Raw genomic sequence first — 18,092 nt, forward strand, 5'->3', positions numbered from 1 at the left:
TCAGCACTAGGAAAGTCAGCTTAGTTCAAGGCATTGACCTGCATTTTTATGGAGACTAACTTTGGAGGAGATTTATGTATATATCCAAGCAAACATTTACCTGCGCAAGTCTGACTGGATTCATCTTCATTATTTCCACAATCATTAGTTCCATCACAAAGCCATCTTTTGGGGATACAGCGATTATTCTTGCATTTAAACTGATCATCAGGACAGCTATGATTGACTGGGGTGAGGCAGGGAGGAGAGGAGAAGTAAGTTGAACAATTTAAAACTGGATAAAATTATGATTATTTTAAGGAATAGTCATGGAAATTTTACGGTAATTATAATATTTTAGTACAACTAATCTGTATCTTCTGTCATTCACTGTCTCATATTTTATACAAAATAATAACACTCTAGGCTCTGTTAAAATGTAGTAGTTTTACAGAAAATATCAAGGAATTAAAGTTCAGATAAAAGGGAATATACTCATTTTCATGTCTTCAGTAAAACCAACTACATCCGTTAAGTCTCTTTTCCCATCACTTATCACAATAGGAGATTGAACTTCAGATTTTTTACCGAAAACATTGAAAATTAACCTCAAATTTTAATGTGGAATGCAACAAGTATGTGGCAAATAATTTAATCACATATCAAAAATATTTGTGTTTTTTTTTTTTTAAACCGCACATCCACTTCTTGAAACATTAAATAAGCCTAATTTTGTTATGTTTTGCTCAATGTTTTCTGGGACCGGAAAGAAAATTCGAAAAATAAAAATGCATCACTTGTGACCTGGAGTTGATGTTAAATATAAGATCCTGAATAATATTAATAACAAAAATAATCATCATGAGTCTTTTCCCCTAATATAAACAAATAAACATGCAGCCACAAAATATACTGAGGACATGACCAACCCTCATATGGGAAGCTGAGCACAGCTAAGGATTAAATCTCCAATATCTAAGCACAACAGGAGGCCATTTTAAAGTTAACCTCCTGTGATTATTTGTCCTGCTTTCTGGAGGCTAAATTCCTAACTGAATTGGCATGATCTTCAGTATTTGTTTCATAACTTCAACATTCTTTCTGAACTAATTTTCCTTGTGCCCAGTAGTTGCACTTCTGTATGATAAAAATAAATGTTGGTACTAGTTTTATTTAGAATTTGAAAAATAGCCATTTTATCATGCTATTGCATAGAAAATGTATTCCTTTCTAGTTAGTTTCTACAAAACACTATTTATTTAAAGTAGCCTTAGTGATAAAGTGGTTTTATCACTTTTTGGAAGTTTTTATTCATACATAGTAAAAAATAAATAAATAAACAGGAGGAAAGGCCTTATGTTTTCTGGTATTTGAGCATGATTAATATTTTCTACTCACTTCAGGGACTTTAGCAAGAATAGCTGCTCAGGAGGATAAAAGTCATCCAATATATTAGAGGGTCAACATTTTAAAGTATTAACATTATGCATAAGCACTTCAGTGAAGCTTGATCAAAGACCTTGGCAATTCTCACAGTGTTATAAATGGGAGGTTAAAAAGGAGGACCGAACACAATCCATTGTCTTGTGATTTGGAGTTGAGAAGTAAAATGATAACAGAATTCAAGGTCGAAGCTTATGAGTACTTACAATAAAAAATAATCCCCTGATATGAATTATGCAGTGCTGAAATATTAACCATGGAACCCCAGGAATCTAATGCTGCTCAGAATCACAGCAATATTTAAAGAAGACACCATACTGCTGGGAGGTGGCCAGAGATATTTAGTTTTCCACTGCCCCATGTATTCAGTCATTCAGCCATCCACATGCTAGTTGCTGTTCTAGACTCTGAGACTAAAAAGATGCTACGTCATAGTGTGTCTCCTCAGGAAGTCTTCTCATCTATTAGATGCATCAAATAAGTAAGCATAAAATTGCAATATGGTTTGGCAACTACCATAATAAGAGAATATCCAAGAGATGTTTAACTCAACTGGGCTGTATCGAGAAGGAGATATTTGGTGTTCAAAAACGACTTCCCTATGGACGTAATGGTAAACTACAGTGAACTCCGTAACTGGGAACAGACAATGCAATATCACAGAAGAAAGAGAAGGACATTTTTTAGAGATTTACATGTAGTTCAACATGACAAGGACAAAGAGGCTAAGTGGATACATGATAGACATTAAAAGCTAAAAACGTAAATGTGAGACATAACATGAAGTACTTTCTGTGGAGTCAATAGATTTTAGAATTTATCTTGTAGGTTATGCAGTTATTGAAATGACAAGATTAAATTTCATTCTACAAATACCACACTGGAAGCAATGTGGAAAGTGGGCTTTTTTTTTTTTTTTTAACATCTGTATTGGAGTATAATTGCTTTACAATGGCGTGTTAGTTTCTGATTTATAACAAAGTGAATCAGTTATACATATACATATGTTCCCATATCTCTTCCCTCTTGCGTCTCCCTCCCTCCCACCCTCCCTATCCCACCCCTCTAGGTGGTCACAAAGCACCGAGCTGATCTCCCTGTGCTATGCAGCTGCTTCCCACTAGCTACCTATTTTATGTTTGGTAGTGTATGTATGCTGTGACAAAGTGAGAGAGTGGCATGGAAAGTGGGCTTTTTAGTTAAGGGAAGAATAGTGGTAGGAGTAACAGCAGGACACCCACTGCATTCATCTCAGGTAGGAGCCTAATTTATGCAGTGAAGATTTAGATGAGGTAATGATAAAAAATTAATTACTTAAGAGGTAAAAGAGATGAGATTTATTGATAGAATTGAATATGGATTATACATAAAGTAGAAGACACCAGGAAAAGTCCATGGTGTAGGTTTGGGTGATGTGATGAAAATAATGAAAGAAAAAAATATTGACTAGGAATTTTAATATTACAGTTAACAGTAGTAATGCCCCCTATACTCATAGAGGAGATGAGTTTCTTTATGAGTTGGTGAAAAGAACAATCACACAGAACAGGGACCTATAGGATAAATTCCTAAATACTGTGATGAAATATCTGTGCTCTACTCATGCACTCTGTGACTATGCAGGGAGCTGATACGCAGGGAGCATTCACTGTAACCGTGAATAAACATTGTGAGTCATGAGGAATGAGGCAATTAATCTAATGAAGGGGGAAGCTGGGGCGAAGTGAGAGTAGCATCGACATATATACACTACCGAATGTAAAATAGTTCGCTAGCGGGAAGCAGCTGCATAGCACGGGGAGATCAGCTCGGTGCTTTGCGATGACCTAGAGGGGTGGGATAGGGAGAGTGGGAGGGAGGCTCAAGAGGAGGGGATATGGGGACATAGATATGCACATGGCTGATTCACTTTGGTGTACAACAGGAACTAGCACAGTATTGTGAAGCAATTATACTCCAATAAAGATCTATTAATAAATAAATAAATAAATAATACATTGTTTGTGTTAAAAAGTAGGAAAAAAAAAAATCTACCCTTAGATGAAATGCTCCTCCCACTCCAAAATTTTTGGCTAATTGTATCAATTTAGTATTTAACATTTTATTTGTGGCACACTTTATAGAGAATAGATAGTAACAGGATTGAAAATAAGAAGTTGATAATGTTGAAGTCAGAGTCGAGACGTTTGGAAATTAAGAGAAAGTAGTATTAGATTTATGTATTAATTACAATTTATGTATTATGTATTTTTATACAATTTGAAAATATTTTTTAAAAGTCCATATTCTTGGAATTTTGTCCCCAATTTTGTTCATTCTTAACAAGGAATCTTTAAAACTTTATTTTTATATTCTTGATTGAAATAAAAAGGAAAACGAAGGGTTGCCAATTAACTCTCAATTAGTTTAGCCACTTTAACTGAAAAAATGTCATTAACTGAAAAAAAAATCATTTTCTTTTAAAAATAATATATATAAGTCAAATCAAAAGACAAAAGATAAATGTCACATACCTCTCTTCATATAAAAATATTTCATATCTCTCAAAACCATTCAGGTAGTGATTCTTATCAAATGTATTTTCAAAAGTTTACTTAATCTGCTTCTCAAATTGTTTTCCTTCCATATTTGTAGGACATTTCTTCATCCCTACCAGAAATATGAAACTATTCCCATTACAGCAAATGATAAACAGCTAAATAGAAGCTAAAGGGGAGAAAAATCAAACCTTTAATTTCTTTAATAGTCTGAGTGTCCCTATGTGTTTCCTACTATGTACTGAGCCAGTGAAGTTAGGTAATAACATATTCCAAACCCATGTGTTTCCTTGGATCATCTTCAAGGCTCTGTTGCCAAGGAGCAATGGAGTGGATCGTGACCTTCTGTACAAGTAATTCTGCCTTGGGGGAGTTTAAATTGATTTTCCACATCTTTAAATTCAGAGATCCAAAGAGTCTCCTATAGCAACCTTCTAACAATGGTACGGTGGTGCTGACAGCACAAAATAGGAAAGAAGAGAATTTCTGGAGCAAGCAAAATGGTAATATTCAAAGATGGGGAAGGATGAGAAAAACAGTGCTTTAAAACTATGCAAAGGAGATAATCTAAGGTCTAATCTCTATACAAAAGGATGACTTAAAAAAAAAAAAACTAAGTTCAATCTGCATCAATGATATTTTTAGATTTTCCCAAACTGCTTTGATAGTTCACACACTCAAAGACTCAGAAAGTTTTAACATAACTTGAAGGAGAACATACAGCAACTGACTGAATCTTCATCACTTCCATCTAGACAGTCATCATCGCCATCACATTTCCACCGAGCTTGGATACAGTGTCTGTTTTTGCAGCGAAATTCTCCAGCTTTACAAATGTGAGGTAATTCTTCTCCAGGATTAACTACGGTTAAAACAAACCCAAGGTCTATAAACAATACTAGATATATTTAGTTCATTAAAATGTAAATTTTGTTATAATAACAAAATACTGATCTCATTTCATTTTATAGAGAATATGAAAACATCTCAACATTGTAGTGGCAACCAACTCTGGAAATGAAAAAAATTTAGGTTTTTCTGACAATAATTATTCTACTAAGAATTCTAAAGATTCATTTTAAGCAACTGTCTCCAAAATAATAAATAATAACAACAATAATACAATACCATCTTATATTTATGTTGTTTGTAGTTTTACTTTTTAAAGAGCTTTCATTCATAATCTCAGCTGATCATCATGACAATCTATGAAGAAGGCACGGCAAAGAATTTTACTACCTCCACCTTACACATAAGTACACCAAAAACTAATCAAAGTGAAAAGACAAGGGAATAGCACACAGCATTAATGGCTGTATTTACTTCGCTGGTCTGCAAGTGGAAAAAAACAAAACAAAACTCAGGTGTGGTTAAGTATTCAAGGAAGTATTAAGTTAATCAAAATGATTATATACTCAGAATCTATGTTCCATATATCCCATGTTCTCTGATCAAATGTTAGGAACTCCACTGACTGGGATTTATTCACAAATTGGAAGTGTTGCTATTCTTCTGTTCTCTTTGAGTGGATTCAATAGAGTCTCAAAAGTGAAGGGAAATGTGGCAATGGTTAAAGTAAATGATTTGTATTTCTTGGACTGAAAATGGTGTTGAATTATCAAAAGCTGGTTTATTACTAGAAGAAACAGAAGCCAATTTTTCCACCCCAGTTCTGATAGCCAGCTTTATTTTGGGTAACTGCTTTGGACTGATGAACTGTCACAAAACCTATATGCACGCCAATAATAAGGAATAATGAGAAAACATATGTGGCTTTTCCAGAACACTCTGTGTTTCGCTCCCTTAACCCTTACATTTTCCCTGCTGCAAAGAATGGAAGAGGGAATGTGACGCTGAACCATAACTGCAGAGAATCTGCTTCAGAGAGTTATGCGTGGGGCTGGGCAAGGAAAGGCGTCCCATATAAGCCAGATTCTTATTTAAGGCCTTAAGGGTGAAAAATAATCAGTGTGGTGAATGAAATATTCAGTTAGATCAAAGGTAATCCTAGGTGTCTTCTGTCCCCTCTCAGACAAGCGGAAACTGTATACAGGGACTGACAGTAATTTTTCCTCCCTGTTTAATCTTTTTCAATAACAAAATGCTGAAGCAGCAATTTCTCTAATGTTGTCTTTCTGTAAGGTCACTTGAAAGTAACAAATTTTGTAAATATACATATTATATATATACATATTCCTGTATATACATATTCATATATATACATATTCAGAGAGAGAGAAAGAAAGAGAACAAATCTCAAATAGGAAATTGCAATAAATAAAAACAAAAATGGGAGATCACTGGGTCTCCTATTCAACCCCAGGGTGCCTTTTTATGGCAGCAACTGGGAATGAGTATGGGACTCAAGACAAAGTGGAGGTGTAGGGACTTCCCTGGTGGCACAGTGGCTAAGAATCCGCCTGCCAATGCAGGGGACACCGGTTCGAGCCCTGGTCCGGGAAGATTCCACATGCTGCAGAGCAGCTAAGCCCGTGTGCTACAACTACTGAAGCCCACATGCCTAGAGCCCGTGGTCCGCAACAAGAGAAGCCACCACAATGAGAAGCCTGAGCACTGCAATGAAGAGTAGCCCCCACTCGCCGCAACTAGAGAAAGCCTGCACACAGCAATGAAGACCCAACGTAGCCAAAAAAAAATAAATAAATAAAATAAAATTAATTAATTAAAAAAAAAAAGAACACACATTAAAAAAAAAAGGTGGAGGTGTAATCTGGGATGTGTCTGACCATCTCTAGGATCAAGCTTTTCTCTCAAATCTCTAGAACTGACCATTGATAACATGCAAATTTCCCTTATTTTGAGTTTTGTTTGTTCAATTAGACCTTAAGATCTTTGAGGGTGGTATAGTTTCTTCTTTTGACTCTATATAAGCCCAACTTAGAACTGGAACTAGTAGTTTGATTAATTTCTACTGTATAATTATTAAGTCTAACAGTCAATAGTCTCTCAGTGTTTTTTAAAAAAATTTCCATCAGACAAGAAACCTGATTTGAGATGTCACCAGCTTCCTCACCACTTAAGTTCAGCTTTAAGATTTTCTGTAGTCTCTCTATAGTTTACTCCAAAGAAATAGTAAGTCAATTCTGTTGTTTCATAGCTTGAGGATCGAAAAACCCAAGAAACCATTGATTCTCTTCTGATAACAATCCTACCAATTTAAAAGGCTTAGCTTTCACGGGATCATTTGATCAAATAACTCCACCCACAGTTGTAAGGAATGATCAAAAATGTCCATATACAAGAGTGAAATTATAGTTTCTTCTGAATAATTATATCTATATTTAACAAGATGCGTTTGTCTACGGAAAGACAAACTACCCTAAAAAATTGATATTTCTAAACTAAATATTCTTTAACGTAATCAATTTAGAGAGAAGTTCTCTAAGTCTACTTAGGTTTCAAATGTTTTTCAAGTGATATGTCGATCATTACAGAATAAATGCAAATAGCAAGAATTTCCAAACTTGCTTTAAACATTGTTTCAAATGTATGTGGGTGGTCAGTTATTTTTAAATGTTTGCTCATACAAATGTGGAAATTTTCAAAAACAGATGACAGTAATGTCTAAGGTTTCATTCATGTTTTTCATCATAGGTTATGAATAATTGCTTGAGAACCAGTAGAGCTTACCTCCTGAGATAACTTTTTTATATCTACTGCATCTGATAATGATTTATATCAATGTCATTCAAACATATCAATATCACTTGTAACAGCAGTTAGGCATTGCTTATATCTGTAATAACAGAGGTATTAAAACATATACAAATATTTTTGACGTTTTAAAGTTTGTCTACAACAATTCTAACCCCTGTGATTTGTTGGAGAGGCATTTCTCCATGGTGTTTCTACATGTCTTCTGTCAGCTTTTATTCTGGACTTCTTTTCAAGGATGTTTATGCAGCTAACAGCCTTGGAAGATCGAAATAGAGCTTCCTTTCAGAGCAGAGAGCAAGTTTGTTCCTTGACCAGGATAGTAAAGACAATGTCTCTCTTCAGGGCAAAGGTTGGTCCTCACATGATGTGGAGGTGGGGTAGGGCAAGAAGAACCAAAGTGCACATGAAACTTAAGCAACCTGCTTTGCCATGAGTAATAAAATCCTTCGTGTCTGATCAAAGGATTGCACATCTTCTGTCTAAATCTATGAAACGCTGGTGGGCTGACATGCTAGATTGCAACTAGGGGAAAATTTCAGACCTTTCATAATAGTAAATAATTTTTTTAAGATACTGGATTCTGATTTTCAAAGTCTCCCAGGGCGTTTGGCATCATTAATGTAAGCCAGCCCTAACCCAAGTCTCCCAGATGGTATCAGTCGTTATATCACAGACAAACCATGATATCAACACTGCCTAGGTTTGCTCAGGATACATAATGATAAAAGCCAGGTTATTTTTGAGCCAGCAGTGTCCATTATCACAATAAAATTTAATGTGATAGGTGATAATCTGGATAAGATGGTAGTTTAGACATCCCAAAGCATGGTCTTTTTCTCAGCGTTGACCTAACTGTGGAACTGGGTAGCAACATCATCTATCATAAGACCCTAGCTGATGGCCATGCAATCTACCAACTTGTGCAAGAATCAACAAGATGATGAAGCAAGTATATCTGGCATCATTAAAAGAGGGAATAGCATTCATAAGAAAATAAGATTAGTATTCTGTACACCTTGTACACACTTCTATAAAGGGGTTATTTTCTAATTAACTTTCACACATCTAGTTGTTTTTCTGAGGTCTTTGAATGTAGGAAGGATAATGCCACATACAGAACAGAACGGTGCCTAGAACAGAACTAGATGTAGAGGAGATGTTCAAAATTTTTGTTGCCCAACCTACTGGAATTAACAGAGACTGATAATTCTACATTACATCCATTATTGTAATGAGAGATTCTACCTCTGGAGACTGAATAAATACTTCAGGAAAACACTATTACTTCAACTGGCTCAGCAGCTAATGCTCTTCTCCTTTCACCCAAGTACATGAATGAAGTTAGCTTAATTTAAGGGAAAAAAAGACTGATATGTAGCTAGAAAGAAAGAAAGAGTGATAAAGTCCCCCCACCAGCCAAGAAAGCAAACATATAGGAAAAGCTCCATGTATGTCACTTGCTTCCAGTGTCACTTGCTTAATGTGACAGAACCCATATTGCACTTGGGTATGTAGGCACAGCCAGAAAGTGCTTTCCATATATTAACAAATGCTATTCTTATAAGCTTTGCTTCAGAGTTGTACTTTGCACTGGGAACTTGAAAACTGAATTCAAAACCTGTAATTCTACAGCCAGGGTCACTTCTAGTAAAAATATTTCAACATTATCTCACCAGGAAGAAAACTGACAAAGTAATAAACAATCCTTTAAGTTAACCAGGATCAGAAATAAAATGACATGAATCATGGCATGCCTGGCAAGGAACTGCCGGTTCTCACACACCCTATGATACCTGCTGTTAGAGCAGTGGAATTAGAAGGTCTCTGCATGACTTGTCAATACACTGCAAAGGGAAATATGCCCTCTAGAATTAATTATTTTCTTTGGTAAAAACTGCTAGAGTGATTGCTAGAGCTAATGTCAAGATTCAATGAAGTAAATGAAGAAACCTTACCAATAAACATTTTTATTTCATTTTAGTTTTGAATCATCTATTTGGATCTCAGCTCAGCGACTGGATTTAATACATATGTCCCTGGCCTTGCTTTAATAAGCTGTGGTGCCCATGAACAAGTGTCTGTATTTCCAATTTTGCTTTTCTTCTTTTCAACCTCAGTATGGTAATCTATTCTAAACTGATTCTTGTCTCCTCTCTCAAATGATAATTTGCTCTTGACTATATCATAACAGCATTAGTCCCAGGACAAAAATAAAATAAAGTTTCCCTATTGTCCTTATATGTTTCATATTAGGATATGTTTATTTGCTTAACAAACTGTATCTTGCATTTTGGGAGTACAGAATTTCTTAACTATCTTAACTTAAGAGAAAAACCTAAAAGCAAACTTGAAGTTGTAGTTTGCTGGATGACTCTGTATAAGATTGCCTATACTGGAAGGCAGCGTGAAAAATGCTGCTATGGTTTTGGAATTTTCTCCTTTAGATCACAGCAGGATGACGTTTCATTAGATAGAGTGGTCTTCTGAGCAGCTAACCTAAGTGGTACATAATCTTCCTATGCAAAGAAGGCCATAAATATTCATCTGGATGGGGCTTCTAAACTTTTTACTGCCTTAAACTTTTTACTACACATTAGACTGCATATATCCTAGAACATAAGGCTTGTCACAGCTGAACAGATAAATGGCTCAGCCATGGTGGAGCACTGTTTTTGACGAGTAATGTATCTGGTGTTCCAGAAGGTGAAGGAGGTCACAGAGTACCACTGACATATAACTGTGCAATGCTACACTTGGATGACCAATATTTGGGGCAATGTTTAAGTTGCTTTCTTGAGACTAAGGCATATTGGAAAGCTCTGTTCTTTTTCTTTTTCTGTCCAGGCCACTAAAGAGGCATTTAAAGAATTACTATGTTACTGTCTCGTTACTCTAGACAAAATTATGCTGCTATTTAAAAAAAATAGTGACTATCATTTTTTAATTTTTTTAGGAGCTTAACTTCCTTTCTCAGGATTACTCTTGTCCTCATTTATTAATTTTCTATGCTGTGATTTTTCCCTACAAAGGCATCAAGATAAATTTTAAAAAACCTCACTTGATAATTGATCAACTGGCTTTCCATATGCTTCTCCAGGGCAATACGTTTCCAGTTACTACGCTACACCAGGCCTCATTTTTAATTGTGAGAAGACTTGACCATGACACACGAAATTCACAAGGACAAAGAGTCCAGCCTACTCTCATTCTTGATTCCTTCCAGGCATGGCATTAGAATTCATCCTCAGTCAATCATGTAACATGCCAATATTTTTCTGCTGGGTGAATGCCTCTTCTGGCATCACCTTCTGCTACAAGTTCATTGAGAAACAACCGTTGGTGTTTAATTCTGGCCTGACCATCTGCCAATGGGTTTTTGTTCATTTGATGCCAATTCACTGAGGATGACTGAAACCAGGATGATGGTATCTCAGTGGTTGCCACATGTATTTTTGTTTTGCTTACATATTTAGATTTAATCCAGATTAAAGAGTTAATCCAGTTGAGACCAGTTCACAAAACTATAATCTAGCCTGAACTAAGTCAGAAGCCCAGAGCAATCAGCATTAATGAGGGTTTAGTGACACACTGATATCTGTTTTGCACTATACTCTGAAACCACAAACTCTATTTGTAGTCCTTTTGCACTTTAATTTCCTCATCTGCAAACTAAGGCTAAAATTTCCTTATAAAAACCTTTACTAATGAATAGAAACTGGAATAATTTATATGAACACACTTTGACTTTTTTTCAATAAATGAGTTACTATAGTATTTCTCTTGATTTTTCCCATTATATTTGAAAGGAACCTAGATAAATTGCATGCCATACTAAAAATCTAGTAAAAAATTTGACAACTAAATGCAATAACAAATTCTCAAATAAAAACTAACCTGTTTTTGTTGATTTAACATTGTTTGGTGTAACAACTATAGGTAAAACAATCTTCTTTTTTAATCCCCTTTTTTTGCATTGGGATTAACTCATCAATGAATTATAGGTATTAAAAAGACACCAATAGTCTCAGAAAACTTTCCTTTAATTTTCACCAGATATATAATCACATGTGAACTATCATAACAAATCTCCTAACATCAGCTACATGACCAATATTGTGTACAGTATTTCTTTACAAGCCAAAAGTCACCTAATTTTTATTTACACAGAGATATCCAGTGATAAATCTTTTGTATAATCAATCTCAATATGCGTATAGATATGCCAACTCATAAGGAATCTGTAAATTTTTAATGGGGAATAAGAATGAAGGCAATAGGAAATATAATTTGGAGGCAAGCAATACAGCTAATTATAACTCACACAACTAAAATTAGAGAACTAATTAGAAAATTTAAAGAGTAAAAACCATCTAGATATCAGTACCTGATGTATAAGCTCTCCCTCCAAATTCCCATGATGAAAACAAAGATAAAGAATGAAAACTCACAAGATCCTTGAGAATTCAGCCTCTTGGTCATTGTATTGACACTATCTTAAGTGAATTTTGACGTTTTTGCAAGACCAAGAAGACTAGATTTAAATATTCAGTCAGAAGCCTCTCTAAGTTATGCCACTAGAAACTGAATAAGCTTGTCTATTTTTAGGTAGGAAAAAAGGCCCTTTGCTCCTCCAGTACTGACTGTAAGGTCTGTGCCTACCATAAAAAGGAGATACTGCAGTGCTACTTTCCATCCTTGAGAGGAATTCTGGTGGTAGAGCAAAGGCAGGATGAGACCTGGTGGAGGTCCACAAAGGTTACTATCTGTGTGTGTATGTGCGTCTGTATGTGTGCATTTCATCTGTTCAAATGTCAAAATCATTCAGCTGGAATAGCAAAGGATCTCATTTTGTACCAGAAAAATAATTTTAGAAGAATCTGTGGGAGAAATTAAACTATGAAATGTAAACATAAATCATACCATTTATCCTGATAACTAAGATAAGATTTAATCTACCGGGCAACTGGACAGATTTTATGCTGTTCAAAGCAATGCTTAATCCCTGTCTATTCCCAAACTATGGGTCTTGGTAGATCTCCTCTCTTCTGATGCAAACAACTACCAAATGGAAATTACTAAATAATACCACAGAACAAAGGAAGGGATACCATCTGATGAATCAAAGAAAGTACACCTCAGAGAATTATTTTCTACAGGAAAATAGGAAAATATCTAGGCAATTTTTAAAATACAACTAATAATGGGAAAAAAACCTTGCCCATGGGTAAAATTCATATTTGTGCTCTGAAGTATATTATCTCAAAATCTAATTAAAGAATATTTCTCGAATTTTGAAGAAAAATTTGTTTGGTCAACAATTAATATCCAGAAGAATTGCTATTGACATATAAAGGCAAAGGAGACATATTTGGAATACAGAACTCTACAATATACATTCTTTGTAGTCATCTTGAAGAAGTTATTTCAAATTATACTCCATCTATCCTATACATCAGTGAAAATTAATAAATAAACAATGAAGACCTAAAAGTGTGAGTACTAACCAATACAACTAGTGAAGCACTGATCCAGGTCTAAAAGAAAATATTGTAAAGTTGACCAAAAATCTATACATGTTAAAACATCTTTAAAGAGACTTACTGTTTGATAATTCAAAATAATATTCCTTGTCAGAAATCCTAAATTATAATAAGGACTGAAATTAAGGAAGACGAAGAGAATAGAATGAAGGAAGCCAAAGTCCTCATCTCAAACAGTTGAAACTCAAAATAATAGAAATAGAACTTAATTGGTGATATTATTCCAAAGGCTTAAAGAAGATGAGAAGAAGATATAACAAACAAACAATGGACAATATGGTAAAATACAGAAGGAACCACAAACAGTATAGTAACACACAAATAATATATAATAATGTATCAGAAATAATACCATACATCAAATAGGAAAAGATGACAAATAGCTTAAAAAGCAGTCATTAAAAATCATATTTACAAAAAACATTTAGTTACATGGTAAAATGCTTATGCTCATATTAAGTAAAATAAGGGACAAAATAATTTATATTAGTATGATCCAAAATTTGTAAAGTACAGCATAATTAAGAGTTCAATCACCAAAATGAAATAATTTAGGATCTAAATTCCAAATGTTCTACATACTAATTACATGAACTTCTAAAAGTTATTAACCTCTCAGTCTAAATTTTAAATCATAAAATGAGATAGTAATAGTATCTTCCTTATATGATTATTGTAAGGACTAATGAGAATCATGAACATTTTTTTTTAAATGCCACATCCAGTATAAGAATTCAATAAATGTTAACTATGATTATTATTAGTAGTAGAAAAATTAATAACTTCTATGATATATAATTATAAGGATCCCCATGAAAATGTCCTAGAAGCTTATTGTTGAATAATTGCATTATAAATAGATTTTTCATTAATGTTTTTATATTTCTCAAATGTTACTATTTATTAAATCAGCTTTAGAAATCCACATTTTAAAATGTTTTTATCCACATCTTTTCTTCTCTAAAAGAAATAAGACATCACAGATAAGTTGAAGTCTTCTTTGTTACACTTATTTCTTCTTCTGCCTCCCAGAGACATCATTATAACTAATGGAAAAATACATGAAATATTTATTCAACAATTTCTGATGGTAATTTTATGTGTCAACTTGACTAGGCGACAGAGTGCCCGGATTTGTGTCAAACATTACTCTGTTGTGTCTGTGAGAGTGTTATTGATGAGATTAACATTTGAATCAGTAGACCAAATTAAAGTAGACTGCTCTCCCTAATGTGAGAGGCCCTCATCCAATCAGCTGAAGGCCTGAATAGAAAAAAAGGCCTACTTTCTTGCAAGTAACAGGAATTCTTCCTGCCTGATTGCTTGAACTGTGATGTTTTTGTTTTTGTTTTTGTTTTCCTGACTTTGGACTCAAACTGAAACATTGGCTCTTCCTGGGTCTCAGGCCTACCAGCATTCAGGTTGGAACTACACCAATGGCACTCCTGAGATTCCAGCTTGCTGACTGCAGATCTTGAGACTGTCAGCCTCCATAATGGCAAGAGCCAAAAAAAAAAATCTTCTTCTCCGTCTCTATATGTGTACATCTTATTGATTCTGTTTCTCTGGAGAATCATGAGTAACACACAATTCAAGATTACGTCATTCCAGAAATATTTATATTGCACTCAATATATGCATGGCATCGTTGCTGTCATTGTGCTTAAGGGACATGATGTGTGTAGATAGGACAAGTTTCAGAAGGGTCACACTGGAAAAGCAAGATGCAGTAAATTGAGGAAGGTCAGCAAAAGTTAATAAAGTGCTTTTAATCCAGGTCAAGCAATTCAGTTAATTCCCTATTTTGATAAAGTGTAGAAATTCCCCGGAAGTCTCTTTTTGCCTCCTTTCTTGCTCTTCACCACCAAGTATAGATAACTGAGCTTACTATGCTATTTAAAGTAATAAATATCGATGTAACCAAGAACTATGCATTTTTACTTACAACTACTGATGGTGAGGTTCCTTAATTTCAAGAAATATTTTCTTCTGTGGCATATACTTATTTATAATTTTCACTAAACTAGATGCAGCAGTGACAAGATACTCAGCTAAACTTCATCATTATCATTATTCATCTGTGTATTAGATATTAATTCCATTGATTATTTATAGTCTAAAAAGAATTATACCTAAGTCATTACCTGAATTTCTCTTTTCAAGTTTGAGTTTAATTCCTTTGGTTTCATCTGCTTCTGTACCTCAGAAAGACACCTATAAACAATGAGTGTAACATGAAAAGACACTTACATGTGCAAGTGGTCCCATTTTCATCTAAAAGTTGATTATCAGCACAAGCACATACTCGGCCTCCTGGAATGGCCAAGCACAATGTACTACAGCCTCCGTTATTTACTCGGCACATGTTGTCACCTGCAAGAGGAGGGAAGAAAATATGTCAGAGAACTCTGATTCCATACAAGGTTAGCTGGTTCAGGCCCATATTCTTTCCAGGAGATGTACATAGGCGTAAAAATGTACACACACACACACACACACACATATATACCACAAATAGTACCTATTTATTAATGTAATAAGGATTCCTGCTGAATCCTAAATGAGATTTTTAAATGTTTGAAAATATATGATGCATTGGTAGATAAGAGGAATTTACATGTTGGTTAGAAGAGATAGGGGTTTGTGTGCAGAGAGGTAACAGGAGAGAAAAGGATAAAGTGGACAGAATGGTGTCTGTCCAGGACAATTTCCTAGAATGGGCCCAGGGTATGCAAGTTTGAGCTCTTTAGAAAGTAGACCACCGGCACGTGGAATGTGCCTTTGGATCCCAAGTAAACAGAAAGCAAACACTGGGGAAACGGGTGGGATTTTCCCTCCTCTTCTGCAAGGAGTACATTGGCATGTGAGTGCATTGGGGAATACAAGGAATGCAGGCTATCTGTGAAGCCTGAAAAATGAGCAGCCTTGCTGGTACCAGCAGAGTGTACAGGACACAAGGGTAAAGTGTTGTCCCAGTGGACCTAAACAGCAGAGGCACTGATGAGGCATGCAGTTGCTATCAGTAAAGTAGGCCTGAGGGAAAATTCATAAAGGTATTATTCATGAACATATGTGAGACACTCTTGGACACTCAGATAAAACTGAGGTAAATTTTTAAAGAGGCTGGAGAATCTGTTTTATAAAGGTGTAGGTAAAAGTAACTAAAATTCAGGTAGTCACCATTTGGATGCCATTTATTCCTACAAGTTGGAAACGCAAGGAAGAAAGTATATTTTCTGCGCTATATATGTATAGACCAGCACTCCATCTGGCAGTGCAAATGCCAGGATCATTTTATACTATGTTGTATTTTCCAAGGTATCAATAAATAACGTTTTGATTATAGCAGAATATCTTACTCAAACATGAAAAATGAAGAGCTTTTAATTACTGGGCCACAGATAATAAAATGATACAATGGTTAAAACTGTATTGGCAGTTAAAGTGCCAGTGCCAAAAATGTGACTAAAGCGACAGACCAGGTTATTATACTTTGGGTCTCAGGGATTAGATATGTTAAGCAGAGAGTATTAATAAGTGAGTTAAAAAACTCAAAATATCGCTATACGCAATAAATATTTAACTCACTCCCATAGATTATCATTGTGTGGCCACAGATCAGAAGAAATGATCTAAATTATATAATAGTTTTTTTCATTATTCTGAGAAGTAAATTCAATTTGCTATGTATAGAAAAACTAAAAAACAAAAAAATACACTTGAAAGCTAAGGAAGCTAATAATTGAAGCTACACCATCAATTTCTGAACTCAGAAAATAATTAAGTTTAGTTCAGGCTTTTTCCAATAGGGAATGCAGAATATTTTTAAGCAGCTTCCAGATTTAGCCGTGTTTATTCCATGACCATGGAATAAAGATGTAATACTTCATAGGATGCTTAGGTGTTTTGTCTATATTATGCACTTTATGTACAGGATTAAACTGTATAGTGAAAAAAACATGACTGACTATGAACAGCATTAAAATATTTACACATAAATATCAATAAAAGAGTTAACATATTGATAGCTTTCATTATTGAAAATCCATAATGCAACAATCCCAGGGTTAGTTACCTTACATACACATTCATTTTAATTCAATTTTTATAATAAAATTATAAAGGTAGGTTTCGTCTCATTTGCGGGTGAAAGTGCTAAAGACCTAAGGATTTAAATGACTTCTCTAATATTTAGAAAAAAGAAATAATCCTTAAAAAAATAAGGATTTAGAACAAGAATTATTATTTATTTCTAGGTAATAATACTAATAATCATATTATTTCTAAATAAATAGAAACAAGAATTTTTCTTTAAAATTTATGCTCTTATACTCTAACTTGTTTATGTATGACAAAATAAAATTAGATCAATAAAGGACAGAAAAACAACAAACTAAAAACAACAAAATAAAATTCTAGATTACGTCACTTTGGCAGCAGACACTTTTTTACAAACGAAATAATGCAAGGAAAACAAAGGAGGAGTAGTTTTTAAAATTAAGTTAAAGATAGCGTCTGCCAGGGCCAAAAACATTGTCTTTTTTTCCCCAAACTTATATTTTGGAGAAGTAGGATTATTCTGCCCCTTAGAGTGGCTGCCACAGACTGTGTGTTTGATAAACATTACCTGAATTGATGAATAACTGAATGAATGAAACTTCTAGTTAACAAGTTGAATGACAGAAACAGTCATTTGTGGGTGCAGAAACAAGGTACAAATATGAGAATAGATATATCTGCTGTAACAAGATAAAGTGGATTTCCTTGTTTGTATGTGAGTAAGAATACATATAAACTCTGTCTACATACTTTGCATTTCAAGGTAGATTATTTAAAGATATATTTATTTAAAGGTGTATCTGTTATACCACTGCTTTGTAATCTAAGATCTTTGAATCCTGGGTTCTATAAAGGT

General features: G+C 34.4%; 1 protein-coding gene across 1 annotated transcript in view; it reads right to left on the minus strand.

Annotated features, from left to right (window-relative positions):
* LRP1B (LDL receptor related protein 1B) overlaps nucleotides 1-18,092 on the minus strand; it is a 1,897,582-nt gene that overhangs the window by 755,666 nt on the left and 1,123,824 nt on the right. The window contains exons 15-17 of the mRNA XM_036857483.1: nucleotides 15,428-15,550; nucleotides 4,681-4,821; nucleotides 101-226 (exon numbers count right to left, since the gene is read on the minus strand). Coding sequence (XP_036713378.1) covers nucleotides 101-226; nucleotides 4,681-4,821; nucleotides 15,428-15,550 — 390 coding nt within the window. The remainder of the gene's footprint in view (nucleotides 1-100; nucleotides 227-4,680; nucleotides 4,822-15,427; nucleotides 15,551-18,092) is intronic.

Source organism: Balaenoptera musculus, chromosome 7 (assembly GCF_009873245.2).
Source record: "Balaenoptera musculus isolate JJ_BM4_2016_0621 chromosome 7, mBalMus1.pri.v3, whole genome shotgun sequence".
NCBI classification, from domain to species: Eukaryota; Metazoa; Chordata; class Mammalia; order Artiodactyla; family Balaenopteridae; genus Balaenoptera; species Balaenoptera musculus.